Consider the following 26,057-nt stretch of genomic DNA (forward strand, 5'->3'; position numbering starts at 1 on the left):
AGAGTTTGGGGTGATTAACCCCAGTTTTGGGGTGATTAACCCCAGCTTTGGGGTGATTAACCTCAGCTTTGGGGTGGCTGAGCCCAGTTTTGGGGTGATTAACCCCAGCTTTGGGGTGATTAACCCCAGTTTTGGGGTGATTAACCTCAGCTTTGGGGTGGCTGAGCCCAACTTTGGGGTGATTTACCCCAATTTTGGGGTAACTAATCCCAGCTTTGGGGTGATTAACCCCAGTTCTGAGGTGTCTGATCTCACTTTTTGGGGTGATAAACCCAGTTTTGGGGTGTCCGACCTCACTTTTGGGGCTGATAAACCCCAGTTTTGGGGTGTCTGATCTCAGGTTTTGGGGTGACTAACCTGGTTTTGGGGTGTCTGATCTCAGTTTTTGGGCTGATAAACCCCAATTTTGGGTTATCTAACCCCAGTTTTGGGGTCTCTAATCCCAGTTTTGGGGTGTCTGATCCCCGTGTCCCCTCGTGGGACTGGGGGGGGACACAGTTCATTCAATGGGGTTTGGGACGAGGAGCCGGGGTTGGGATCGTGGTGACATCGACCTCATGGTGTCCCCAACCATCCCCTCGTGGTGTCCCCAGCTGTCCCCTCATGGTGTCCCCAGTTGTCCCCTCGTGGTGTCACCACCTCTTCGCTGGAGGGATTTGGGGGGTCCCAGGGACCCCAAATTGGGGCAGGTCGGGGGTCGGTTGGACGTTTCGGGTACACGAGCAGATTTCACCTGTTACAGCGCTCGGGGTCCCGGATCCATAGAAGCTCCTCCGCCCCCAAAGGCCGGGATTAGACCTGGATTAGACCTGGATTAGGCTGGGATTAGACCGGGATTAGGAGCAGACAGATAGCAAAGGGTCCCTGGGATGGGAAGGTCACCGCTCACCTCACCTGCCGCAGAAAATAACCAAAATCTACTTGTTTTTCAGCAAAAATCCACCGGCAGCCATCAGAGAACGTCGCCCCCGACTCCCCGAAAGCCCCCGCTCTGGAACCCCCCAAAAACCCGCGAGGTTTTGCCAAAAAACCCCGTTCCTCGGGGTAAAACGGCCGCGAATTGTGCTCGACGGGCCCCGAGCTGCGAAAGCTCGTTAGTGGCGGGGGTTAATTGGCGATGCGGGGGCGCTGAATGGGGCATTGAGGCCGTGTTTGCAGAAGCCACGTGTGAACCGTCCCCCCCCGTCCCGTCGAGGAACACGGGGACGGGCGCTCGGAGTCAATGTGACCCCAGGATCCCCGAGTGCGGCGCTGTGATTTATTCTATTAATAAGGGTGAGCGCTCGCCGCGGCCGCGGGGGGGACGGGGGGGCTCCCCGGGCACAAACCGCCTTTGACGGGACCGTTTTCCCCGGGGGGGGAAGCCAAAGAAAACGAGGTTGGTTGATTTTTGGCTGATTTTTGGCTCCTTTCAGCCCGGAATCGCGGCACCGCGGGGCCCTAAAGCCGCTGGATCCCCCGCGTCAAACCAAAGGGGATAACACCCCAAAATGCGTGGCTCCTTCCCGCACCAAATTGGGCTGAACCGCCACGCTTCGTAGCGCCCAAATGTGATTTATTTTAATGAATTTTGCAGAAATCGCCTCCCTCCTCGTGAGCGGCGCACGGACGCTCGATTAGCGCGTTTCTCTCGTTCGGACCTTTATTTGCAGTAGAAGATAGAAAAAGGTAATAAATGAACTCGGTATAAAACACACGGAGGGGAAGGGGACAAACCAGCCAACGAGGGACACGAACTGGGGTGAAAAGGGGGGAATTCGGTACAAAACTACAGGTAGAGAAAAGTGTATAAAATATCCCTCCCTGGCCGGAGGCAAAAGTACAAAAGCGGACGTTATTCGGTCTGGGTTTGATTTACAAAGGGGAAAGAGGCTCCGTCCGCGCTCGCCGCTTCCTCGGGAATAAATTAAACCGGCTCAAGCGCCATAGGTGAAACGTCCAAAAGCAGCAGAACGTCCTCAAAAATCAAACACCCCGTTGGTTTTTGGGGGGGGGTTGAAGCGCTTCTGAACGTTCCCGGTGGCGGCGCCCAGAGCCGCGCACCCGCGGCAACGTGTGCGGAAGAACCGGGGAGGGAAAAAGCCCCCAAAATTGGTGAAAACCCCCGCCGCACGCGCCGGATTTGTTCATTCTGGACAAAAAAAGGCTCGGAACTATTTACAAAAGCGCTTGAGCGGGTTCGACTCGGGGTCTGTACCTGAAATCGGGGGACGCGGGGGGAACACGGGGCTCTAAAAGCGGCGTTTTAACAAGAAAAGGGACTCGCGGGATCCCGCGGCTCCGGCTCCAAAATGGGGGGAAAACGCTGGTTTTGGGGACAACAAAAAGAAAACGAAGGTTCCCCCTGCAAATGGGGCCTCGAGCCGCGCGGTTTGGAGCGTTAAGTGCTGAACCCCAAAAACCATCCGCCCCCCAACCGCCCGCAAGCACAACAAGGAAAGCCTGATGGGAAACTCCGCCCCCGCGAGTCTCAGCACCTCGAGTTGTACAAACCCCCCCCCAAAAGAACAGGGCGCGTGCGCTCGTGGCGGCGCCGCCTTGGTCCGGCGTTCAGACAGAACCATGGGGGCCCCTTCGCGGTGTCGCCGATGAGGCCCCGGGTGGCCCCGCGGGATGAATTTGGGCACTTTTGAGGCAAAAGGCGGCGGGGAGGCGGCGGCATCAGAGCAGCTTGCGGTGCAGGATCTCCCAGGCCATGCGCTTGCGGAAATAGGGCATGTGTTGCTGGGAAAGGAAAGAGGAATCACAACGTGGGCGACGGGGACTGCGCCATCGCCCTCCCCACAGCGGCTTTTACCCCTTCTCGGGGGAAATGCCCTTCCCAGTTATTGAAAACGCGGCCCTGGTGGTGTTCTCGAGTTATTAGGAGCGACGTTCCCCAATGTTAAATGACACCGAACCCCCTGGGATGCGGGTGCGTTGTCGCGGTTTTGTCGCCACGATGAGCGGCGCCGGTGGATTTGGGTCCACCACACCAACGTGGTTTGGTGAAAATGGGGCTGGGGGCACCGTAAACCCCCAGAAAACAAGAATTTGGAAGAACGGGAACGCGGCCCAAACCTGGGTGAAGTTGATGGGCTTGTCTTTGGTGATGCAGTCGGCGTATTTGCAGGCGAACATCCCGCAGTCGCTGCCGTTCATCTGCTGCGGGATCTCCTGGGGGGGACACGGGACAAACGTCACAACCGGGACGAGGGGGGAACCCGAATCGGCATCGTTCTGTGTGCAAACCCCCCGGGGTCGTCGGTCCGACCGCTCACCCAACACCAGCACCAGAACACCCCCAGACCCTCGTCTGTTCACCCCCCAGGGATGGTGACCCCTTGGGCAGCCTGTTCAGTGCCCTTTGGGGAAGGAATCACCCCAAATTTGCACCCTCAGCCTCCCCTGGTGCAACCTGAGGCCGTTTCCTCCCGTTCCATCCATTTATCCCCTCACTAAGGTCCCTCTCAGCTCCTCTTCTCCAGCCCCGCGCTCTCAGCCTTTCCCGATGCTCCAGACCCCTCAGCATCTTCTCGTGCCTCCCCAGTGATTCCTCGTCCTTCTCAAACCGGGGAGCCCAGAACTGGTCCCAGTACAACGAGCAGCGGCGATGGGGATGGCACAGGGACAGGGATGGGGACGGCACAGGGACAGGGATGGGGACGGCACAGGGACAGGGATGGGGACGGCACAGGGACAGGGATGGGGACGGCACAGGGACAGGGATGGGGACGGCACAGGGACAGGGATGGGGACAGCACAGGGGCGTCCCCGCTCACCAAAGTCTCCCCACATCCACGCGTGGTGGTTGGGGATCTGTCACTGAGACCCCGGATCTGTTCACCCGAGAACGCGCCCGTGGGGAAAACCCACGGGAAAAGCCGCGTGGGGCCAAGAGCGACCCAAGGAGCAGGAGAAACGGTTCCCAGACCCACCGGGCTCTTCTTGCTCAGCAGCGACCACCCGGTGATGTCCAGCTCCTTCCTCCTCTTGTCCAGACTCTCCTGCTTCAGGTATTGCCTGGGGAAAGAACAAATCTCAGTGCGGGGCTGGGAAAGCGGCCGAGATGTCACCAAGATGTCACCTAAAGCGTCCTCCGCCGTGTTTGTGCCACTGCGTTTCCATCCCCGCGTCGGGCGCTTTTCAAAGGGCCCCGCAGACCCGGGCAGGGAACAACGGGCCCAGCTCAGAGCTCACCCAAAACCAAGGAGCTGAGTCAAAACCACAGATGAACCAGCGAGAACGAGCCCGATCCATCGGGGAACGGAGCCGGGGGGACACCCAGGGTCTTAATTAGCGCCTAATTAGGAGCAAAATTGTCACAACCTTAAGAGCAGCTTGGGGACAATCGCCCCGTGTGTGAAGTGGAAAGGAGCTCAGGATGGTGGAGACAGGAGCTGAGGGGATGGACCCCAAACCTTCTTAATGACCCTGAAATCTTCTTAGTGACCTCAAAACCTTCCTAGTGACCCCAAAACCTTCCTAGTGACCCCGAATTGGCTCCTCTGCAGGTGACGCTGAGCTTTGCAGATGCATCTTGCCCAGGAACGTGGACAGAAAGTGGCACCCACGTATCCAAATGGCCCCAGGAGCCTCCTCGGCATTTGGGTCACCAAAAGAAGGTTTGGAAATGAAAGGTGGGGACCGGACGGAGCTTTGGCCGCGGCGCGGGGACGAGCGGCACCGCGGGGACCCCATGGCGGCGACTCGGCCGAAGCGGAGCTCCTTGTTCAGCGGCGAACACCGGGGAAATGGGCGAAGACGAGCGCAGGAGACGGAGCGCGGAACCCGCTGCCCGGGGAACTCGTGCCCGTCGTAACTCCAAACTACGCGAAGGAAACGAGTCGAACCGAGAACCCGCGGCGCCGGCACCACCGCTGAGCCCTGAACGCGGATCCGGCGCCGTCAGAGCCGAAAGTCACCAGAAATGGGTTTTGGTGGTTGTCGGAGTCTCCGGTCGGGAATTCTCCCTCCTGGCAGCTCCCCGGGCCTGGGCAGGTCCGGACGAGCGTTCTCTCCCAGGTTCATTAGCTGCCTGTCGCTAATTGCTCCAGGGAACCTGCGTCTCCGCTCGGCCGCGGTTCGGATGGGACGGGGCCAGCGGGGGTGAATCTGACACTGAAGCCTTTTAGTGACCGTGGGATGACTCCGTGTCCCATCTGCGAATCAACACCCGGCGCGGGGAGGAGAAACGGGGGAGCGGAGCCTCCGCACCACAGCACCGCGAAGACGTCGATTAATTAAACCGCGTCGTTTCAACCGCAATAAAGAAATAACCCTGGCGAGCGCAGCTTCTGCAGGAGCCGCGTGGATTCTCGGGGGTAAAAAGAGACGGGGAGCGAAGGTCTGGGGGTGAAGATACAAAACACGAGGGAGTGGGACCAGAAACGTCCCCGCGTGGGCACCGAGAGGATCCGACCGCGGAGAAACGGGTGGAGTGAACCAGAACGAAGCGAAGCGCCGTGCAGGAGCCTGGGAGCAAATTCCTCGACTCCAGACCCAAGGGGGCTCAGGAGGCAGCGCTGGATGGATGAGCTTTGGCAGCACCTCCGGGGTGAGCAGCTCCATGGGAATTTTCAGCGTGGCTGCACCGCGGAGCCGAACCCGCGGCCCCACGGGCGCTCCGGCTCCGTCGCCACCGCGCGGACCCCGGCGCCCTCCACACCGACACCTCGCTCCGATAAACGACCCCTTCCGAGCCCAACGCCGCGTTTCCCGAGGGGGAAACCCATTAAAACTTCCTTAAAATCCACGGCGGGTCTCACGGGAGGGGAAATAAAGACCCCGCGGTCTCTGCTCATTCCCGGCCCCTCCAGCGCCCTCCTGCCTGCCCCGCACCTCAGTTTCCCTCTCGGTATCGCACTCACCGCCTTTAGGAAGCTCTAAAGATTGAAAGCATGAAAGGGTCACTAACCATGAATAGGACGTTCCGTCCCTTCTTCCCGGTGTGATCCTCCCACTGCATTCAACCAAAAAAGCCTCCTAAAAGGAAACAGAGGGAAAACAATTACGTCCGGGGCGGCAACGACCTCAGATCGCGGCTCTAGCGCTTCACCCTGCGCGGCCAGAACACCTCGTGTGCCCTCCAACGTTCGCCGGCACCGGTTTGGGGACGTTTCCTCCCTAAAGGAGCCCCGGGTGCCCCTCGCGCTTCCCGCGTGTTTCACCAAATTTGGGCCTTTTTCCTCGGAATCCAAGAAATTCGGGCTGAAAGGAACACGAGCCAAGAGATGCGCCCTAAGGATTCTATACGTCCCTTCCTTAAATCGACACGGCGGAAAAGGGAGACGGCTCGTTCCTGAGGTATTAAAACAAGGCGGGTGCGACGCGCCTGAACCGCGAAAGGGAAGAGGCCGAACCAACCGGGCACGGCGTCCGTCTGTCCGCATCGCCATCGCGTCCCGGCGACCGACGGACTCGACCCCGCGCCCGAAACCCGGGGATGGGGTTCCCCGAGTTGGCGTCGCCATGACGAGCAGAACCGCGTAAACCACACCGGCGATGCGATCTCCGAGAGCCGGGACGCGACCGGAGGCCTCGGGGCTGGCTCTGGTTTGTTCTCTCACACCCGCTCGTTTTCTCGCTCTGCGGCAGCTCCAAAAGACGGGAGAGCAGTTGTGGGTTTGCCCCCTGCTCTCTGAAATCCCAAATCCCCGTGGTTTGAAGGATTCTTGCCCGGTTTGGCGCTCGACTCGGTGCAAAGAGCCCCCCAAGGCTCCATCGCGCTCTCCGCAACCCCCAAAACTTCGCGGCGGGCGGGAGAAGCTCCGGCGCAAGGAGGGAGCGGGAGGCGCCGTTTGGTCAGGAGAAGGGTCCAAAAAGCCGTTTTCCTCCTAAAAACGATGCCCAGAAGAGTCTGAGATGGGTAAAACCCCACAAACTTAACGGGACGGGTCTGAGAACGCCCCACGTCCTCAACGGGACGCGGAGCTGGGAGCAGCGGGTGATGGATCCCGGGGGGGGGTGAGGACGAGACACCACAGAGACCGCAAAGAAACCAAAGGAGCGGGAGTGTCCTTTAAATCCCCCGCGACAGGGAGCGTCCCCACGGGGACCAGGCCCCGAGGCGTGCGTGACGCGACCCACAGAGCGCTACTCACAGCAGAATCCTGCAGGCCTCGCTGTTGATCCCGCCCATGGAGTCGTAGTACGTGATCGTCTTTTTCCTGAAGTCTACGACCTGCAAAGAGAGTTCGGCCCATCAGGCGGCGCCGGGGCGGCGTTTGGGCCGTTTCGCAGCGGAGAAGCATTTGGGGGACTTGGAAAACCCTCCTCAAAATTCCCCCCTCGCCGCCGCGTCGTTTGACCACCAATCTCTACGTTAGTCATCGAACCGAATCTCTAAATGGGGTAAAACACGCGAGTGCCGCGACCCCGATTGTCCCAGTCGCTTTTGCTCCGCCTGACGCGTAGAATTAAGGACACGAGTCCCCCGGGTGTGTTTTATTTGGGGCCGGGTGTCCCGTTTCCCCAGCGCTGAGGAACCGCGCGGCGCCAGCGCCGAGGGACGGGAACAAAGGACCAACCGGCGCCAGAGGCGCCAAACCGCCCTATCTGCCCTCAAAATCTGCCCCAAGGTGATGTCTCCGGTGTGAGTTCGTGGAAATTGGGTCATTCTGCGGAGCAGGAGCCAACGCGACCTGGTTCTTTAAAAACCCCCCAAAAAGCTCTTGTTACTCGCTTTCCACTTCGATTTTAGCCACAAACGTCAATTCCGGGCTGAATTTGAGATCATAGCCTGAAGTTTGATTTGAATCGCGGTGGAGCGGCTCCGGCGCCATCCAAACACTCACCGCCAGGCACCAGTGCACGCCCAGGTGAATGGGCACCAGCAGCAGGTCCACCGAGAAGATATCCACCTTCTTGGTCCAGCGCTTCACCGCCTGGTACCCGGCCGTCTTCAGCTTGGTGAAGAAGAAGGTGTTGAAGGCGTGAACCGTCGGCAAACCCTTCTCTTTGCTGCGCTCCATCAGCAGGTTCATGTAGAAATTAATTATCTGCGGGGGGAAAAAGGCATCGGGGAGCGTGAGAGCGTTGATGCTTCTGGGTAAGGTGCTTTGCCCGTGTAAAATTAGGTTAAAAAGTGTTTAATTAGGTAAAACCCCTGCCCTGGGTGGGGTTTAGCGTAGCTCAACAGCCTTAAAAGCTTGAAGAATCCTGAAAGGTTTAGTGCAGCTCCTCACCTCGTCATTGAGCCAGTTGAGGTTGTTGAGGGTCTGGATGTCCTTCCGAGTGATCGTCAAGCGAAAAGCTTCGCTCAGCACCTCGTCCTGGTTCCCGCCGCGGAACACGCTCTTTATCTCCTTCTCCATTTCCTGCGGGAAGGACGCGGCGTTAGAGCCGGGTTTAAACCCAGGTTTATCCTCAGATATAAACTGGCTACAAAACACACGCGGCGGAAAGGAGCCGGGATCCGTTTCTACGCTGGAAATCACATTGAAATTTAGCGTCCATGCGACCCGCTTGAATTCACCTCGGTGATTTCGGGGAACTCCTCTTCGCCGTCAGTGGATTTTGCGTCTTCTTTCTCCTCCGGGACGATGGTGACGGGGATTTCCTTCTCCAGGGGCACGCGGAGGTTTAAATCCACCAGATCCTGCACCGAGTGCTCCTGTTCCTGCAGCCGCTGGAGGAGAAAACACCTTCGCGTGAGGGAGAGAGCGTCACCTCTTTGGGGACAATCGCTCCGGAAAGGGACACGGATGGGGATGCTCATTCTGTCTGGGATGTCAACGACTGTCTGGGACATCAATGAGAGCCCCGCCAAGGGACGGGGACGCTCATCCCGTCTGAGATGTCAACGAGAGCCCCGCCAAGGGATGGGGACGCTCATCCCATCTGGGACGTCAACGAGAGCCCCACCAAGGGACTGGGACTCTCATCCCGTCCGAGATGTCAACAAGAGCCCCACCAAGGGACGGGGATGCTCATCCCGTCTGGGACGTCAACGAGAGCCCCGCCAAGGGACGGGGACGCCCATCTCATCTGGGACGTCAACGAGAGCCCCACCAAGGGACGGGGATGCTCATCCTGTCTGGGACGTCAACGAGAGCCCCACCAAGGGATGGGGACGCTCATCCCGTCTGGGACGTCAACGAGAGCCCCACCAAGGGACGGGGACGCTCATCCCATCTGGGACGTCAACGAGAGCCCCGCCAAGGGACGGGGACGCTCATCCCGTCTGGGACGTCAACGAGAGCCCCGCCAAGGGACGGGGACGCTCATCCCGTCTGGGACGTCAACGAGAGCCCCGCCAAGGGACGGGGATGCTCATCCCGTCTGGGACGTCAACGAGAGCCCCGCCAAGGGACGGGGATGCCTATCCTGTCTGGGACGTCAACGAGAGCCCCGCCAAGGGACGGGGACGCTCATCCTGTCTGGGACGTCAACGAGAGCCCCGCCAAGGGACGGGGATGCCTATCCTGTCTGGGACGTCAACGAGAGCCCCGCCAAGGGACGGGGACGCTCATCCTGTCTGGGACGTCAACGAGAGCCCCGCCAAGGGACGGGGATGCTCATCCCGTCTGGGACGTCAACGAGAGCCCCGCCAAGGGACGGGGACGCTCATCCCGTCTGGGACGTCAACGAGAGCCCCACCAAGGGACAGAGAAGCAACAAAGACACCAGACCCTCAAAAGAGCTGAATTTTGCCGTTTTTCTGTTCCAAATTCGCCCGGGGTTGGGTGTTTTGCCCCACGGACGCGTTACCTGGCTCTGCAGCTGCAAGGCCAGCGCTTTCTGCTCCTCGATCTGCCGCCACCTCTCGCGGGCGCGCGAGTCGTAGACGCTGGTGCTGGAAAAGCCGAGGTGACGTGACCAAACTGTTTCCATGCAGGAATAAACAGCAACAAACCCCTGTGTACTTACAGTTCTTTGATCCATAGCTCTGCCTGGAAGAACGGGAGGCTGGGAAAGGGGAGAAAGGATAAGTCTAAGTGCTTAAAGTGGAAGTAATTGCCTAAAAAGTGATTTTTGGGTGTTATTTGAGGATTTTCTTGTTGCTAGAGCAGCGGTGAGAGCCACGGCCGGATCCGTCGGCGTCTCAAAGCGTTTCTCTTCTTTTCACGGAATTTAAACCACTCGTGTCACCCCCAGTGCCGTTTTCCAGCCTCTCACCTCGGCGCCGGGGTCCTGGAATCCTTGACCTTGAGCAAAATGACAGAATCCGACCCTAAAAAGAGGAAGGAATTACAGAACGTTGTCACAAATGGTTTCCGCAAGTGCCAAAATACAGAGCACGGAGGGACAAAGTGGCTTTGCCGTGTGGATTTCATTAAACCGGAGGATTTTGGGTCTGGTTTTGGGCTGGTATTTATTTGCGGGGGGTGTTTTACCTTCAGACTGCGCATTGGGCGCTGGGAGGTTCTCCTGGTGCTGCTGGGCCATGGAGCTGCCGGACTGGAAAATACCGGAGGGGTAAGCGGGTGTGGAGAAGAGCGCGGGTGTGTGCGCCGGCGGCTCCGGCGCCCCCAGGACACCGGTGGCTGCTGCGCTGGGAGCCTCAAACGGCTTCGAGTCTTCGCCCGGGCTTTCCTTCACCACCGTTTTGCTGGAATTTGAACACCGGGATCTGGGAATGAAAGGAAATTCAGCCCCCGATGGATTCGCGCGGCAGCGCCGGCGCGGGAAGAGCGTTTTCCATACTCACAGGTGGAAGGGGAAGAGCGAGGAGGGTTTGGACGTGGAGAATTGTTTCCCGGTGACCATCTGGAGCAGCTGCCGGTAGATCTCGCGCTCTTCCTCCCGAACGGTCTGCAGGGGAACAACCAGAAACCTCTAAATCAACGCGATTTCAACCGAAAACACTGTGACGATGAGAAGACAAGTGGGGAAACAGAGAATTTGGTGGTGGAAACGGAGATTTTGGTGGTAGAAGGATGTCTAGGGGGCTTAAAGAGTTCAAGCCCCCTTAAGCCGAGCTTAAGTGTGAGCGTGGGCAGAGCTGAAGCTTGAACCCAGCTCAGAAGTGGGTTTGAGGTGCCCAAAGCGAGGTTTCCTCGGCCAACAGCCCCCGGCGCGGGGTCCCCGTGCGGTTTCACCTCCTCGGCCGTGCTGACGAAGCGCCGCGGGGTCTTCTTGGGGCTGCGGCGGCTCCAGGAGGGGCTGGGCGCCGGTTTGATGGGAAACGCCGACGCGTGGCAGTGCTGGTTCGACTTCCCCACGAAGCTGTTGGACGTCCCGCTGCCAAGGGAAAGGAACACACCACTTCTGTTCGATCCCACGCTCGTTTTAGCCCGTAACCCCGTTCCCCTCCGTCCCCACGGCGGCTGCCGAACTCCTCCCGCACCTTTTTACTACAAAATGATTCCTCCCTAATTTGCCAGCGGCGTAACGAGCTTCCGCTCTCCTCCCAGCGCTCCCAGTACGATCCCTTACACCCCCGCGCCCTCCCCAAACCATCGCTCGCGCCTTTGAGGCGGCTCCTTTGCCAAAAAGAGGTTTATAAACCCCAAAAGGCACCTCAGCCCCAAATGACCTCGACCCACACAACTGGTTCACCCCAATAATTCGCTCCCCAGGGGTCTGTGGGGTAAAACAGGGTGGGGAGGGGGCCGGACGCACCCTGGGGTTTTGCGGCCATCGAGGTAGGAGCTTCGGCTCAGCCGCGGCTTCTGCGGGACGGAGCCCGGCGAGGGCGCCAGCCCCCTCCAGTGCCCGTTGGTGCCGCAGCCGACGCCGCGCGGCTCCCGGTAGATCTCAGGAACGGGCATTTCTGGGGAAAAACACACAAAACCATCAATAAAGAGCCACGTTCCCCCCCTCCAGGACAATTCGGGGAGGAAACAGCCAAAAAAGCGCCGTTGTGGGGCGGAAAGCGCCGCGTTACCGGGGCTGTAGTTGAGGGCGCAGGAGGCGTTCCCAGCGGGGCAGGCGAAGGCGCTGGCCTTGGGGGGCAGGAGCTGTGGGGAAATAGCACAAGCATTCGTTAGAAATCAGCAGAACTGGATCGTAAACCCCAGGGGGATAAAAGGCCGGGGGGGACGCGACACAACGCAGCTGCCACCCGAGCGCGGCGGCGCTCGTTAGCGGTTACTGGGCAGACTGGGGTAATGACATGGAGTCACTGGGCAGACTGGGGTGACACACGGAGTCACTGGGCAGACTGGGGTGACACACGGAGTCACTGGGCAGACTGGGGTAACGACACAAAGTTACTGGGCAGACTGGGGTAACGACACAAAGTTACTGGGCAGACTGGGGTGACAACACAGAGTCACTGGGCAGACTGGGGTGACCACATGGAGTCACTGGGGAGACTGGGGTGACAACATGGAGTCACTGGGGAGACTGGGGTAATGACACGGAGTTACTGGGCAGACTGGGGTGACAATATGGAGTCACTGGGCAGACTGGGGTGACAACATGGGGTTACTGGGCAGACTGGGGTGACAATGTGGAGTCACTGGGCAGACTGGGGTGACAGCACAGAGTCACTGGGCAGACTGGGGTGACAGCACAGAGTCACTGGGCAGACTGGGGTGACCACATGGAGTCACTGGGGAGACTGGGGTGACAACATGGAGTTACTGTACAGACTGGGGTAATGACACGGAGTTACTGGGCAGACTGGGGTGACAACATGGGGTTACTGGGCAGACTGGGGTGACACATGGAGTCACTGGGCAGACTGGGGTGACCACATGGAGTCACTGGGCAGACTGGGGTGACCACATGGAGTCACTGGGCAGACTGGGGTGACACACGGAGTCACTGGGCAGACTAGGGTGACAACGTGGAGTCACTGGGCAGACTGGGGTGACAACATGGGGTTACTGGGCAGACTGGGGTGACAATGTGGAGTCACTGGGCAGACTGGGGTGACCACATGGAGTCACTGGCCAGACTGGGGTGACCCCAGGCGGGTGCCCGGGGCTGACGCAGCCGCAGCGCCACCCCCCCCGTCCCGAAAAGCCCCAACGCTGATTTGGTGTCGTTACACAGAGACCACTCCAGTCAGCGGCGCCTTGGTGGGACCCGCTCAGCCCCCCCGGGCAGCTGCTCAGTGCCCCCCGCCCTTTGGGGCAGAAACCACCCCAAATTTCCCCCCTCAGCCTCCCCAGTGCAACTCGAGGCCGCTTCCCCTTCCCCGAGGTGCTCGGCACCACCACCCGGTTTGTCCAAAATCGCCCTCATCCCACAGAACCGCAGTCCAGCGGAGCAGCCCCCAGGGTCACGGAGCCACCAGAGCCCAACTCCAGCACCGAACCCAAACCCCAGACCGCTCCCGAACGCCTTTAACCCCCGGGTTGGTGCCCCCAGCACGGCCCTGGGGCACCGGTTCAGCACCAAACCCCGTTTTGTGCAGAAATCCCCCCCCCCGTCCCGCTCCCCCCGCCCCGGCCGCCGCTCCCGGGGCGCAGCCCGGCCCACCCGCCCCGCTCTCACCTCCCGCTCCGCCGGGCCCCGCGGCTCCCGCAGCCCGGCCCGCGGAAAGGCCGCGAAGGCGGCGCCCCGGGGCTCCATCCTCATGGGCTCCGCGGGGGCTCCGGCGGGGACGCTCCGGTCGTGCTGCGGGGAAGGGAGGCGGTGAGGAGGACGCGGGAGGGCGCTGCGCCCGCTGCGCCCGCCGCCCCCGGGCCCCCCCCCCGGACCCCCCCGCCGGCCCGGGCCCGGGCCCACCCGCGGCTCCGGTGCGGTCCGGTCCGGCCCTACCGGAAGCGGAAGCGTCCCGAGGCCGCGCGCGCCTTCTCCCGGGCCCCGGTGAGCGGCTGCCGGCAACGAGGCGGACGGAAGCGGAAGTCGACGGCGCGCGGGCGCGGCGCCGCCGGAAGTAGCGCCCCGGGCAGAAAGGCGCATGCGCAGTGGGAGGCGGGCGGGGAGGGGACGGCGCCCCCTGGCGGCGCGGCGGCCCCGGGCGGGGTGGCCGGGGAATGGGGCACTGCGAGCCTGGGGGACAGCGACACCCGCCGGGGGGGCACTGGGGGTGTGCCCTGGGGGCAGGGTCACCCCGGGGGGCAGCTCATCCCTCCACAGATCCCGTTACAGCTGATCGATCCCATTAGAGCCAATTGATCCCATTAGAGCTGATCCCATCACAGCTGATCCCGTCAGAGCTGATCGATCCCATTAGAGCCAATTGATCCCATTAGAGCTGATCCCATCACAGCTGATCCCGTCAGAGCTGATCGATCCCATTAGAGCCAATTGATCCCATTAGAGCTGATCCCATCACAGCTGATCCCGTCAGAGCTGATCGATCCCATTAGAGCCAATTGATCCCATTAGAACTGATCCCATTACAGCTGATCCCGTTAGCGCTGATCCCATTACAGCTGATTGATCCCATTAGAACCGATCCCCTTAGAGCTGATCGATCCCATTAGAACTGATCCCAGTACAGCTGATTGATCTCATTAGAGTCAATTGATCCCATTAGAACAGATCCCATAACACCTGATTGATCCCATTACAGCTGACTGATTCCATTAGAACTGATCCCGTTAGAGCTCATTGATCCCATTACAGCTTATTGATCCCATTAGAATTGATCCCACTAGAACTGATCCCATTACAGCTGATCCTGATCCAGCTGATCAATCCCATTACAGCTGATTGATCCCACTAGAACTGATCCCATTACAGCTGATCCTGATCCAGCTGATCAATCCCATTACAGCTGATTGATTCCACTAGAACTGATCCCATTACAGCTGATCCTGATCCAGCTGATCCAGCTGATCAATCCCATTACAGTTGACTGATCCTGTTAGTGCTGGTTGATCCCACTACCGCTGATCCCATTACAGCCAGCAGATCCCATTGCACCCAATCCCATTCCAGCCGATCCCATTACGGCCGGTAGATCCCATGACAACCGATCCTGCCCCAGCCGGTCCCGTCCCAGCCCACAGATCCCGTTCCAGCCGATCCCAGCGCAGCCAATAGGTCCCGATGGTCCCCGAGGTGCCCCCCGAGCTGTCGCGGCTCCTCCTCCCGGCCGCGCTGTCCCTGGCGCTGCTGCTGCTGCTGCTCAGCTGCCTCCCGCACCCGGCGCGGGGACCCGCAGGTCAGTGACACCGGGGACAGGGACACGCGCCGGGGACAGGGACACAGACTGGGGACAGGGACAGACAGACACGGGACAGGGACAGACAGACTGGAGACAGGGACAGACAGACTGGAGACAGGGACACACACCGGGGACAGGGACAGACAGACTGGGGACAGGGACACGCGCCGGGGACAGGGACACGCGCCGGGGACAGGGACACACCGGGGACAGGGACAGACAGACACGGGACAGGGACAGACAGACACGGGACAGGGACACGCACCGGGGACAGGGACACACCGGGGACAGGGACACAGACTGGGGACAGGGACAGATAGACTGGGGACAGGGACAGACACGGGACAGGGACACGCACCGGGGACAGGGACAGACAGACACGGGACAGGGACAGACAGACTGGGGACAGGGACACACCGGGGAGAGGGACAGACAGACTGGGGACAGGGACAGACACTGGGACCAGTAACATGCACTGGGACCAGTAACATGGATAAGGAGCAGAAACACAGACTGGGACCAGTAAGAACAGACTGGGACCAGTAACGACAGACTGGCACCAGTAAGGACAAACTGGCACCAGTAAGGAGGACAGACTGGCACCAGTAAGGAGGACAGACTGGCACCAGTATGAGAACAGACTGGCACCAGTAAGGGGAACAGACTGGCACCAGTACGGACAGACTGGCACCAGTAAGGGGAACAGACTGGCACCAGTATGAGGACAGACTGGCACCAGTAAGGGGAACAGACTGGCACCAGTATGGACAGACTGGCACCGGTAAGGAGCCCCGAGTGTCCCCACGCCCCCAGTGCTGGGGAGGGGACGCCCTGTCCCTGTCCCTCCCCCTGGGGCCCCATTTAGCGCGGCCGGGGGGGGGGTGGCACTCTGGCTGTGCCGGCGCCGGGGGGACCTCGCCGCCCCTCGCCTGCTTCGGTTTTGCCCAATTCCGCTCTTTTTCCAGCCAAGACGATGGCGCAGCCGCCGGTGGGACACGGCCACACCGAGAACCTGGGCGCCGGCAAAGCCATCGCCGTCCTCACCTCGGGGGGGGATGCCCAGGGTAAGGGACGCCCCGTCACCCCAAAGCCGGGGGACCCGCGGGGCGAGCGCTGTTTTGGGGAGAAACCGGGGGAAAAGGGGACTTTGGGGCGCTGGGGGGTTTCTCCAGGCTGCGGGTGTGGGGTGACCTTGGCGGGGGGACAAGGACGCGGGGCAGAGTTAAGGGGACATTTGGGGTGCAGGGGGGGAATGTGGGTGACAAAATTGGGGGGGCGGTGAAAGGGATGGCAGCGCATGGAAAAAGCACTGGGGTTGCCCAAAACCGCAGGGATTCAGCCCAAAGTGTGTTGTGGCCCCAGAGGGATGGGGGGACCCCTTTATTTTTTGGGGGGGGGGGGGTAATACAGCCCATGGGGGTCTCTGCTTAACCCCCCCGCCCCCCCCACTTGTCACCCGGTGTCACGCGGTCGCCGGTAAATGTCACCGGGGCAAAAATAACCCGGCAGCTGCGGGACTGGTGGGGGGGACATGGGGGGGGGGGCGAGCGGGTGCTGGGGGGGGTGATGGATTCGGGGGGTCCCCAGGGTGGGGGGTCCCCAGGGTGGGGGGTCCCCAGGGTGGGGGGGTCCCCGAGGTGACGGCCCCTCCTCCCCAGGTATGAACGCGGCCGTGCGCGCCGTGGTGCGCGTCGGCATCTACACCGGCGCCAAGGTCTATTTCGTGCACGAGGTGGGTGCCGACCCCCCCCAAACACCCCAAATTCCACCCCCCCCCATATCCCCAACCCCCCCTCAACCCCTGGTTTGTGTCCCCTGCGCTCCAGGGCTACCAGGGGCTGGTGGACGGCGGGGACAACATCAAGGAGGCCACATGGGAGAGCGTGTCCATGATGCTGCAGCTGGTGAGCGCGGCCACCCGTGGGGTGTCACCAAGGGGGGGGCACATTCGGTGTAACCCAACCCCCCCGGCGCCGGGGTCAAGCCTGAAAATAACCCGAAACCGGAGCCGGGACGAGGGGGCAGGGACGGCCAGACGGACGCGGGGTGCGGGGCGGGGGGGAAGGGATGGACGCGGGGGGTGATGGGGACCCGGTGACAACGCGGGGGTCCCGCAGGGGGGGACGGTGATCGGCAGCGCGCGCTGCCAGGATTTCCGCACGCGGGAGGGGCGGCTGAAAGCCGCCCGCAACCTGGTGAAGCGCGGCATCACCAACCTGTGCGTGATCGGCGGCGACGGGAGCCTCACCGGCGCAGACACCTTCCGCGCCGAGTGGAGCAGCCTCCTGGGAGAGCTGCTCAAAGCGGGTACGTGCGCCCCCCCAAACCGGGGGCACCCCCGCTTCCGGCCGCGGGAGGGGAATAAAGGGGGACTGGGGGAGAATTGGGGGGTTCGGGGTAAGATCGCGGGCGTCTCTACCAAAATCAGGGGGGTTGTGATGGGATAAAGGGGGTTGTGTGAAATCGGGGGGGGGTGAAATCAGGGCGGGGTGTGAAATCAGGGGGGGGTGGAAAATCAGGGGGGGTGTGAAAGTCAGGGGGGTCTGTGGGCAAAATCAAGGGGTTTGTGGTAAAATTGGGGGGGTTTCGTGGCAAAAGCAGGGGGGTTTTATAAAAATCAGGGGGTGTTGTGGCAAAATTGGGCGGTTGTATAAATAGAACGGGGGTTGTGGGAAAGTTGGGGGGTTTGTGGCAAAATCAGGGGGGTTGTGGGAAAATCATGGGGGGGTTGTGCTAAAATCAGGGGGTTTGTACCAAAATTGGGGGGGTTGTACCAAAATCAGGGGGTTTGTACCAAAATCAGGGGGGTTGTATCAAAATCAGGGGGTTTGCATCAAAATCAGGGGGTTTGCATCAAAATCAGGGGGTTTGCATCAAAATCGGGGGGGTTGTACCAAAATCAGAGGGGGATGCAGCCGCATCAGGGGTTTGTGCCAAACCCAGGGTGTTTGAACCCAGATCGGGGGCAGAACACAACAAGGAGGCAAAACTGGGGTTTTTTGCCCCACACCGGAGGTTTGTGCCGGTGTTTGGGTGTTTTTGGGGGGGGGGAACACGTAAAACCAAGGGGGCGCCACCCCGCGGCAGGGGGGATCACGGCGGATGAGGCGAAGAGGTCGAGTCACCTGAACATCGTGGGGATGGTGGGCTCCATCGACAACGACTTCTGCGGCACCGACATGACCATCGGCACCGACTCGGCGCTGCACCGCATCATGGAGATCGTGGACGCCATCACCACCACGGCGCAGAGGTGACGGCGACGCCGCCGCGCCGCTCGGGGCGGGGGGACCCGCGTGTCCCCAGCCCGGGCTCGTCGTGGTGACGCTCGTGTCTCCCGCAGCCACCAGCGGACGTTCGTGCTGGAAGTGATGGGGCGGCACTGCGGGTACGGCCCCGCCGCACCGCGCCGACGCGGCTCCTGCTGAAGAAATAGGGAAAACAAACCCAAACCGGCCGATTTTTCGCCCATTTCCAGCTACCTGGCGCTCATCACCGCGCTGGCCTGCGGCGCCGACTGGGTGTTCATCCCCGAGTCCCCCCCTGAGGATGACTGGGAGGACCATTTGTGCCGGCGGCTGACGGAGGTAGGAGAGGCTCCGGCGGGCGCTTTGTCGCCGTCCCCGTCCCCGTTGTCACCTCCCGGTGTCCCCCCAGACCCGGCTGGGCGGCTCGAGGCTGAACATCATCATCGTGGCCGAGGGCGCCATCGACAGGCACGGCAAAGCCATCACCTCCGAGGACATCAAAACCGTGAGCGGGGAGGGGGGGCGCCCCGGTTCTGTCCCTGTCCCCTTGCCGTCCCCGCCGCAGGGGACCCAGGCGCGTCCCTGTCTTGCAGCTGGTGGTGAAGCGGTTGGGATACGACACGCGTGTCACCATCCTGGGCCACGTCCAGCGCGGCGGGACGCCCTCCGCCTTCGACCGCATCCTGGTAGGGAGCGCCCTCCCGTCCCCCCCCGCCGAGAGGGGCCTGGGGGCGACACCGCTGTCACCGTCCCCGTTCCCGTCCCCCAGGGCAGCCGGATGGGGGTTGAAGCCGTCATGGCGCTGCTGGAGGGGACCCCGGAGACGCCGGCGTGCGTGGTCAGCCTGTCGGGGAACCAGGCGGTGCGGCTGCCGCTCATGGAGTGCGTGCAGGTGGTGAGTGGGGATGGGACCCGGGAGCAGCCCCGCGCGGGGCAAACCAGACCAGCGTGGGGCAAACCAGACCAGGGTGGGCCAAACCAGACCAGGGTGGGCCAAACCAGACCAGCGTGGGGCAAACCGGATCAGCGTGGGGCAAACCAGACCAGCGTGGGGCAAACCGGATCAGCGTGGGGCAAACCAGACCAGCGTGGGGCAAACCGGATCAGCGTGGGGCAAACCAGACCAGCGTGGGGCAAACCGGATCAGCATGGGGGCAAATCAGACCAGGGTTGGGCAAACTAGACCAGTGCAGGGCAAACCAGACCAGCGTGGGGCAAACCGGATCAGCGTGGGGCAAACCAGACCAGCGTGGGGCAAACCGGATCAGCATGGGGCAAACCGGATCAGCGTGGGGCAAACCAGACCAGCGTGGGGCAAACCCGACCAGCGTGGGGCAAACCCGACCGGGACGGTGCAAACCCAATGGGTGCAGTGCAAACACCACAAGCGCGATGCAAACCCAATGGGTGCAGTGTAAACCCAACCAGCGCGATGAAAACCCAACGGCTGCAGTGTAAACCCAACCATTGTGGTGCAAACCCAGCAATCTCGGTGCAAACCCAACGGGTGCCATGTAAACCCAACCAGCGCAGTGCACACCCAGCAATCTCGGCGCAAACCCAAGCGCCGCGGCGCGAACCCCCCAATCTCGGTACAACCCCCCCTCTTTGCTCCCCGCAGACCAAAGACGTGACGACGGCGATGAACGAGGGGCGCTTTGACGACGCCCTGAAGCTGCGGGGCCGGTGAGCGTCCCCCCCTGTCCCCGGTGGGACCCCGGCTGCTCCGGCGCCCCCAGGACCCCCACACCCTCCTCCCCTTTGCAGGAGCTTCCAAAACAACTGGAACGTCTATAAGCTGCTGGCGCACATCCGCCCTCCCTCCACCAAGGTACGGCAGCGGGGAGGGGGTGACGGGGACCCCCCCGTGCCCCACAACCCCCCAAACCTGCCCTCCGTCCCCGCAGAGCGGTTACACGCTGGCCGTGCTCAACGTGGGCGCCCCGGCCGCCGGCATGAACGCGGCCGTGCGCTCCACCGTGCGCATCGGGCTCATCCACGGCCACCGGATGCTGGCGGTGCACGACGGCTTCGAGGGGCTCGCCTGCGGCATGGTGAGACCCCCCGGCGGGGAAAACGGGGCGTACAGGCCCCCCAAAAGCAGCAGCTGTGGCCCCGCGAGGGTGCGGGGATCCCGCCGGGGTGGGGGTGATTGACCCCCTTTACACCCCGGCCCTGCTGAGAGGTGACAGGCTCATCCTGTCACCCCCCCAACCTGGGGAGCACCGGGTCACCCCAATATTGGTCTGATATAAGCACAGTGAGGCCGGCGCACCCCAAAAACCCTTGTGTGTCCCCCCCTCAAGTCGCTGCTTTCCCCTCCAGATAGAAGAGATCAGCTGGGATCGGGTCGGCCCCTGGACCGGGCTGGGAGGATCCAAACTGGGGACAAAGAGGTGACACTTCCCGCCGAGGGAACACCCGGGGGGGTCCCCAGGACAAGCCCCCCCACCCCAGGTGGGCTCAGCCACGGAGTTTCCCCCCCCAGGACTTTGCCCAAGAAATACTTTGAGGAAATCAGCAACAACATCAACACCTTCGGCATCCACGGGCTCATCATCATCGGTGGCTTTGAGGTGACAAGGGGAGGACGCGGCGCGGGGGGGCACAGGCAGCTGCCCGCACCCTGCCCGTGCCCACCCCCCCGCGCCCCCCCAGGCCTTCACGGGCAGCCTGGAGCTGGTGGAGGGCAGAGCCAAGTTCGAGGAGCTCTGCATCCCGCTCTGCGTCATCCCCGCCACCGTCTCCAACAACGTCCCTGGCTCCGACTTCAGCATCGGCGCCGACACCGCGCTCAACACCATCACCACGGTGCGCCCCGCCCCGCTCACACCCCCTCCCCCGTTAACCCAAATCCCCCTTTTTCACCCCGATTCTCCCGCCGCCGCAGACCTGCGACCGCATCAAGCAGTCGGCGGCCGGGACCAAGCGCCGCGTCTTCATCATCGAGACCATGGGCGGCTTCTGCGGCTACTTGGCCACCATGGCGGGGCTGGCGGGCGGCGCCGACGCCGCCTACATCTACGAGGAGCATTTCAACATCCACGATCTGCAGGTTTGGGGCCCCCCCAACACCCCGTGGCCCCCCACACCCCCTGTTTTTCCCCCCAGGGTGAGGTGGGAGCCGCATTTATTCTCGTCTCGTGCTCCGCGTAGGTCAACGTGGAGCATTTAACCGAGAAGATGAAGACGACGGTGAAGAGGGGGCTGGTGCTCAGGTACGTCCCCATATCATGACGGGGGGGTCGCTGAGACCTGTCACGCTCGTCTCACCCCCCCGTGAGCCCAAATTCCCCCCTCCGGCGCAGGAACGAGCGGTGCAATGAGAACTACACCACCGACTTCATCTACAACCTCTACTCGGAGGAGGGCAAGGGCATCTTCGACTGCCGCAAAAATGTGCTGGGGCACATGCAGCAGGTACGGGCCCCCCCAGGGAAGGGGGAGACCCCCCACAAGGGGTTAACACCCCCCGCTTTGCTCACTCGGTGGTTTTCCGGGCGCAGGGCGGCACCCCGACCCCCTTCGACAGGAATTTCGGCACCAAGATGGGCGCCAAGGCGGTGGCCTGGATCACCGGGAAGATCAAGGAGTGCTCCCGGCACGGTGGGTGCTGCGCCGGGGGGGTCCCTGCCTTGTTCCCCCATTCACAGAGCCCCCCAACTCCTCCCCACATCCACGCGGGGCGCGAAATCACTAAAACAACCCCCCCCGAGGCGCACGCTGCTCTGATGTCTCAACACAAAGGGATTTCGGGGGTGCTGCGGGGTGCTCTCCCCTCCTCCCAACGCAAAGGGCCCCCTGCAGATTTTGAGGGGTTCTTTCTTCTCCTGGGGGGCCCCAAAAGCATTGAGTTTGCCCCCCCACCCCCCCGGCAGGTCGGATCTTCGCCAACACGGCCGACTCGGCCTGCCTGCTGGGAATGCGCAAGCGCAGCCTCGTCTTCCAGCCCCTCGCCGACCTCAAGGAGCAGACGGATTTCGAGTAGGTGCCCCCCCCCAGCACCCCAAATTACACCAACGGGGCCCGGGGTCGATCCCCCAAGCGACGCGGTGCTTTCTCCACCCAGGCACCGCCTCCCCAAGGAGCAGTGGTGGCTGAGGCTTCGCCCCATCCTCAAAATCTTGGCCAAGTACAACATCGAGCTGGACACGTCGGAAAAGGCGCACCTGGAGCACGTCACGCGCAAGAGGATCTCGCTCGAGTCCAACATCTGAGGCGCCGGCGCCTCGGGGAACCCCAAAAACAGGCTCTCCCCGCTTTGGCTCGCGCCCCCCGGGACGCCGGGCAGCACCGCCGCGGGGAAAAAGCCGTTTTCCCAAAACAAAGCGTTTCCTCGGGGGAAATTTGGGGTTGGTTTAAGGGTTTTATGGGCTTTTTAAACAGCAAAGCGGTTCCCCGAGCGCCGCGGTGGGCTGGGGGTGAGTGGTTTGGGTAGAGCCCCTCGGGCAGCACTTTAGTGTTAAAAATTCTGAGTTAAGATGCTTCAATAAATTCATCGCTCGCTCGTGGTGGCAAATGCGCCCCGCACGGATTCTCCAGGTCTGACAACACCTTATTTCCCGCCTCTAAAAGGAGATTTTCCCTGTTCCTCCTGCACCCGAATGCAAAAAAAAGGGAAAAAAACCCCCAAGTTAATCCAACAGCGGGGATATAATTTGCTATTAATTGTGATGGTTCATCTCACGAGGCCAAAAATCGAAGGGCGGGCGCGTGGAGGAGCCGCCGAGCGGGTGTCGCGGGCAGAGAGACGACGCGGGGCCACCTGTGAGCGACACCGGGACGGAAACCGCGACCGGGGAGGGGAATCGGCACCCGCCGGCCGCGAATCGACCCATGGAGCTCGCTCCTGGTGCTGCCGCGAGGAGGCGGTGAGGAAAAGCGGCGAACGCCAGCACCGAGCGCTCCGGCGCCCCGTTTTGCGGCTCAGCTGAGGAGCAGAACGTATTCCTTGAGGCTGGCGGGCAGGGGCAGCTGCTCCACGGCCTCGGGCAGGAACTGCACGCCCAGGCTGTGGCGCACGGCGTAACGCGACAGCGTCTGCAGCGTCCCGGGCGCCGAGCAGAGCCGCGTGAGCTTCTGGCAGAGCTGCGGATCCCTCGTCACCTCCCAGGGCATGCTGCCGTTCTTCCTCAGCTCGAAGTGCCCGGCGGCGCGGTGCAGGAGCTCGAAGCAGGAATCCTCACGCTCCGTCCCCAAGCCCCGCACCAGCAACGCCACCAACCGCGAGATGGGCGTCTGGCCTTTCAGATTGGTCACCCGCACCTCCGCGCCGAAGTCGAGCAGGACGCTGACGCTCTCCAGGTTGCCCTTCATGGCGGCCCAGCTGAGCGGCGTGTCGGCGTTGTAGTCGCGGGCGTTCACGCGGGCGCCGTTCTCCAGCAGCGACCGCGCGCACTCGGCGTTGTTCTTGAAGGCGGCCCAGTGCAGCGGCGTGTCCTTGTTGCCGTCGGGCGCGTTGGGGTCGGCGCCGTACTCCAGCAGGATCTCCACGCACGTCTCGTCCTTCTCCGCCGCGTAGTGAAGGGCCGTGCGGTTGTAGCCGTCCAGGGCGTTGACCTGAGGACGGGAGGGAAAGGGTTAAACGCCGTGGGTTTGGGGAAGAGCGGCTGGAATGGTGGAAAAGGACCTGGGGGTGTTGGTGACAGCGGCTCAAGGAGAGCCAGAGCGGCCAAAAAGGTCCCAGGGTGGTGACCATCCCTGTGCTGGGGAGGCCAAACCATGAATCCTGGAGCACTTTTGGGCCCCTCACGCCAAGAAAGAGCTTGAGGCGCTGGAGCGAATTGGAAGAAGGGGATGGAGCTGGTGAAGGAGAAGGAGGCTGAGAGTGGAAATATGGGGTGATTTCTGCCCCAAAGGGCTGTGGGGCATTGAACAGGCTGCCCAGGGCAGCGCTGGAGTCACCATCCCTGGGGGGTGAACAGATGAGGTTATTGGGGACATTCTAGTGACAGGGTTGGGTTATGGTTGGACTCAATGAGCTTGAAAGGCTTTTCCACCCAAAACGATGCTGTGATTCGATGATTTGGGGGTCACTGAGGTGCCCCCGCTCCTGCCGGGCTCAGGGAAGCTCCACCGCCGCTGCACAAAACCGCTTCCACATCCCAGCTTACCCAACAGCACCATGAGGCAGCGCGGGTAGGACCTGCCAGCAGCGCCAAAAATGAGGCAACACCTGGGTTTTCATTCCCCCACCACAAAACTTCCCTCCCTCACCAAAGAACACCCACCCCGAGATCCCAGCACAAACACTTCGCTCCGTCCGGGGACCACAAACCTTCCCCTGGGCCCCTGCGAGGGGGCACGGAACCAGCACCACTCTAAAATATCGGCTCAAACCTCACCCATCGCCAGCCCCAGCTTCCCAGCCCCTTTCCACAGGGCTCTTTATTTTATTTTCAACTAAAAGCCTTTACCTCCGCTCCCTTCTGCAGCAGCAGCTCCACGCAGTCGGTGTCAGCCACCATGCAGGCGCAGTGCAGCGGTTTCAGGGTCCCGTGCATCCCGTTCACATCCGCGCCCTGCGAGAGCGCCGGGAAACCGGGATTAGCAAACCCCCCCCAATCACCGCCCTTTCCCACCCCCCATCCGGCGCCCGACGCGCCTCGGTTTGCATCGTTAGGAAAGGTTTATTAATAGACACCCTGCGTAACGCCCGGGGTTTGTTTTCAGGCTGGGAACGGCGGCTGCGCAGAGTCTGATGGTCTGTTTTTCTGCTCCTGGGCTTGATCTTAATTAATTGTCACTAAATGACGCCTGAAGACCCTGGGGTGCCAGAATAACGCGTGCTGAGGTTTGGTGTCCCCATGGGACCACGGGGAACAGCTGCTGCGAGGCCACCAGCGGGCACGGAGCAGGGGGCTGGGGATGTGGATGCTTTGCCTCTGGTAAATAAACTGGCAGCTGCGAGGCCCCGAGGGGCGCCCGGGGCTTGGAAGGGGCGTCCCCGAGGGGGTTTAAGACCTTGGCCACCCAAAATAGCTCAACAAGGCCTGGGTCAGTCGGGCTCGGCGCCTCAGAACGACCCGGGCCGAGGGGATGCTCGCAAGACCGGGCACAGCCGCAGGACCTGCACCCCGACGGGGTTAAACGGTGGGGAGCGACACCCGCAGCCCGGCCCTGTGGGCACCAAACCGGGGGGGGGAAAACCGGCCCCGAGCACCGGGGCACCCGCCGGCTCCCGGTGGAGAGGGGAAACCGGCCCCGAGCACCGGGGCACCCGCCGGCTCCCGGTGGAGAGGGGAAACCGGCCCCGAGCACCGGGGCACCCGCCGGCTCCCAGTGAAGAGGGGAAAGCGGCCCCGAGCACCGGGGCACCCGCCGGCACCCGGCGAGTAGGGGGTCCCAGCTCGACCCCCGCCCCTACAAACCCCCGCTCCCTCCCCGCGCGCTCGGCCGCTCCGCAGGGCGCGGCTCACCCTGCCGATCAGATCCTCCACGTTGTCCCGCGGGAAGGAGCGGATGGCGGCGATGGTGCGGATGAGGCGCTCGGACAGCGAGTACTTGCTCTGGATGCTCTGCATGATGTACCACATAGCGCGGCCACCGCCGCCTCCGCATGCCCCGGCGGGAAGAGCTGCCCGGGCCGCACCGAGCGCCGGGGGGATCGGGGAGGCCCCGGGAGGGTCCCAGGGGTCCCAGCGCCGCCGCCCCAGCCCCGGCGGGAGGTAGAAACTGCCGCTACCCGGAAGTGACGAGCGCTGAGCAGCTGCGCACGCCCTTCCCGCCCACCTCTCCGCCAATCGGATTGCGGCTTCCCTCAAGGCTCCGCCTCCTCCCTGCAGTTTCATCCCCGCCTTCGGAGGTCCCGCGCCCTT

General features: G+C 62.2%; 3 protein-coding genes across 6 annotated transcripts; 1 reads left to right on the forward strand and 2 right to left on the reverse strand.

The window, feature by feature from the left end:
• Positions 1-1,624: 1,624 nt before the first annotated feature.
• Positions 1,625-15,165, reverse strand: SENP1 (SUMO specific peptidase 1). 4 transcript variants are annotated; one of them, XM_071800023.1, is made up of 17 exons: positions 13,636-15,000; positions 13,369-13,491; positions 11,810-11,882; positions 11,548-11,695; positions 11,022-11,166; positions 10,631-10,734; positions 10,317-10,552; positions 10,099-10,153; positions 9,850-9,888; positions 9,691-9,775; positions 8,456-8,608; positions 8,166-8,297; positions 7,776-7,979; positions 7,083-7,162; positions 3,918-4,002; positions 3,061-3,156; positions 1,625-2,724 (listed from the first exon to the last, which is right to left on the reverse strand). In XM_071800023.1, the coding sequence occupies exons 1-17, from the start codon at positions 13,777-13,779 to the stop codon at positions 2,662-2,664; spliced, it is 1,965 nt and encodes a 654-aa protein (XP_071656124.1). In that variant the 5' UTR covers positions 13,780-15,000; the 3' UTR covers positions 1,625-2,661. The 4 variants fall into 4 exon arrangements, 3 of the variants coding, with proteins under 3 accessions (XP_071656124.1, XP_071656123.1, XP_071656122.1); XR_011735987.1 differs by lacking the exon at positions 1,625-2,724 and adding an exon at positions 5,897-5,964 and having other exon boundaries at positions 3,095-3,156; positions 13,636-15,162; XM_071800022.1 differs by lacking the exons at positions 1,625-2,724; positions 3,061-3,156; positions 3,918-4,002 and adding an exon at positions 5,976-6,815 and having other exon boundaries at positions 10,317-10,531; positions 13,636-15,165.
• PFKM (phosphofructokinase, muscle) lies at positions 14,969-22,759 on the forward strand. The gene is made up of 23 exons (XM_065862156.2): positions 14,969-14,989; positions 15,958-16,056; positions 16,651-16,724; positions 16,819-16,896; positions 17,110-17,299; positions 18,080-18,245; positions 18,336-18,380; positions 18,471-18,579; positions 18,650-18,745; positions 18,834-18,926; positions 19,010-19,135; positions 19,862-19,926; positions 20,008-20,071; positions 20,148-20,294; positions 20,566-20,636; positions 20,729-20,816; positions 20,899-21,051; positions 21,131-21,295; positions 21,397-21,458; positions 21,549-21,660; positions 21,747-21,846; positions 22,119-22,224; positions 22,310-22,759. The coding sequence occupies exons 2-23, from the start codon at positions 15,966-15,968 to the stop codon at positions 22,455-22,457; spliced, it is 2,349 nt and encodes a 782-aa protein (XP_065718228.1). The 5' UTR covers positions 14,969-14,989; positions 15,958-15,965; the 3' UTR covers positions 22,458-22,759.
• On the reverse strand, positions 22,594-25,943 carry ASB8 (ankyrin repeat and SOCS box containing 8). The gene is made up of 3 exons (XM_065862158.2): positions 25,659-25,943; positions 24,657-24,761; positions 22,594-23,799 (listed from the first exon to the last, which is right to left on the reverse strand). Exons 1-3 carry the CDS (start codon positions 25,773-25,775, stop codon positions 23,167-23,169), a joined length of 855 nt encoding a protein of 284 aa, XP_065718230.2. The 5' UTR covers positions 25,776-25,943; the 3' UTR covers positions 22,594-23,166.
• Between the last annotated feature and the right edge of the window lie 114 nt (positions 25,944-26,057).

This window comes from Patagioenas fasciata, chromosome 28 (assembly GCF_037038585.1).
Source record: "Patagioenas fasciata isolate bPatFas1 chromosome 28, bPatFas1.hap1, whole genome shotgun sequence".
Taxonomy (NCBI): Eukaryota; Metazoa; Chordata; class Aves; order Columbiformes; family Columbidae; genus Patagioenas; species Patagioenas fasciata.

Excerpts from the sequence above, each read along its gene's own strand:
- PFKM (XM_065862156.2), top strand. The coding sequence starts at position 15,966 with ATGGCGCAGCCGCCGGTGGGACACGGCCACACCGAGAACCTGGGCGCC. Across the intron at positions 16,057-16,650 it reads CTCGGGGGGGGATGCCCAGG|GTATGAACGCGGCCGTGCGC; the intron begins GTAAGGGACGCC and ends CCTCCTCCCCAG. Across the intron at positions 20,072-20,147 it reads TCCGCCCTCCCTCCACCAAG|AGCGGTTACACGCTGGCCGT; the intron begins GTACGGCAGCGG and ends CCGTCCCCGCAG.
- ASB8 (XM_065862158.2), bottom strand. The coding sequence starts at position 25,775 with ATGTGGTACATCATGCAGAGCATCCAGAGCAAGTACTCGCTGTCCGAG. Across the intron at positions 24,762-25,658 it reads TGGAGGATCTGATCGGCAGG|GGCGCGGATGTGAACGGGAT; the intron begins GTGAGCCGCGCC and ends GCGCTCTCGCAG. Across the intron at positions 23,800-24,656 it reads TGCTGCAGAAGGGAGCGGAG|GTCAACGCCCTGGACGGCTA; the intron begins GTAAAGGCTTTT and ends TCCCGTCCTCAG.
- SENP1 (XM_071800021.1), bottom strand. The coding sequence starts at position 13,779 with ATGCGCCTTTCTGCCCGGGGCGCTACTTCCGGCGGCGCCGCGCCCGCG. Across the intron at positions 11,167-11,547 it reads CTCGATGGCCGCAAAACCCC|CAGCGGGACGTCCAACAGCT; the intron begins AGGGTGCGTCCG and ends CCTTTCCCTTGG. Across the intron at positions 7,163-7,775 it reads GCGTGCACTGGTGCCTGGCG|GTCGTAGACTTCAGGAAAAA; the intron begins GTGAGTGTTTGG and ends CTCTCTTTGCAG.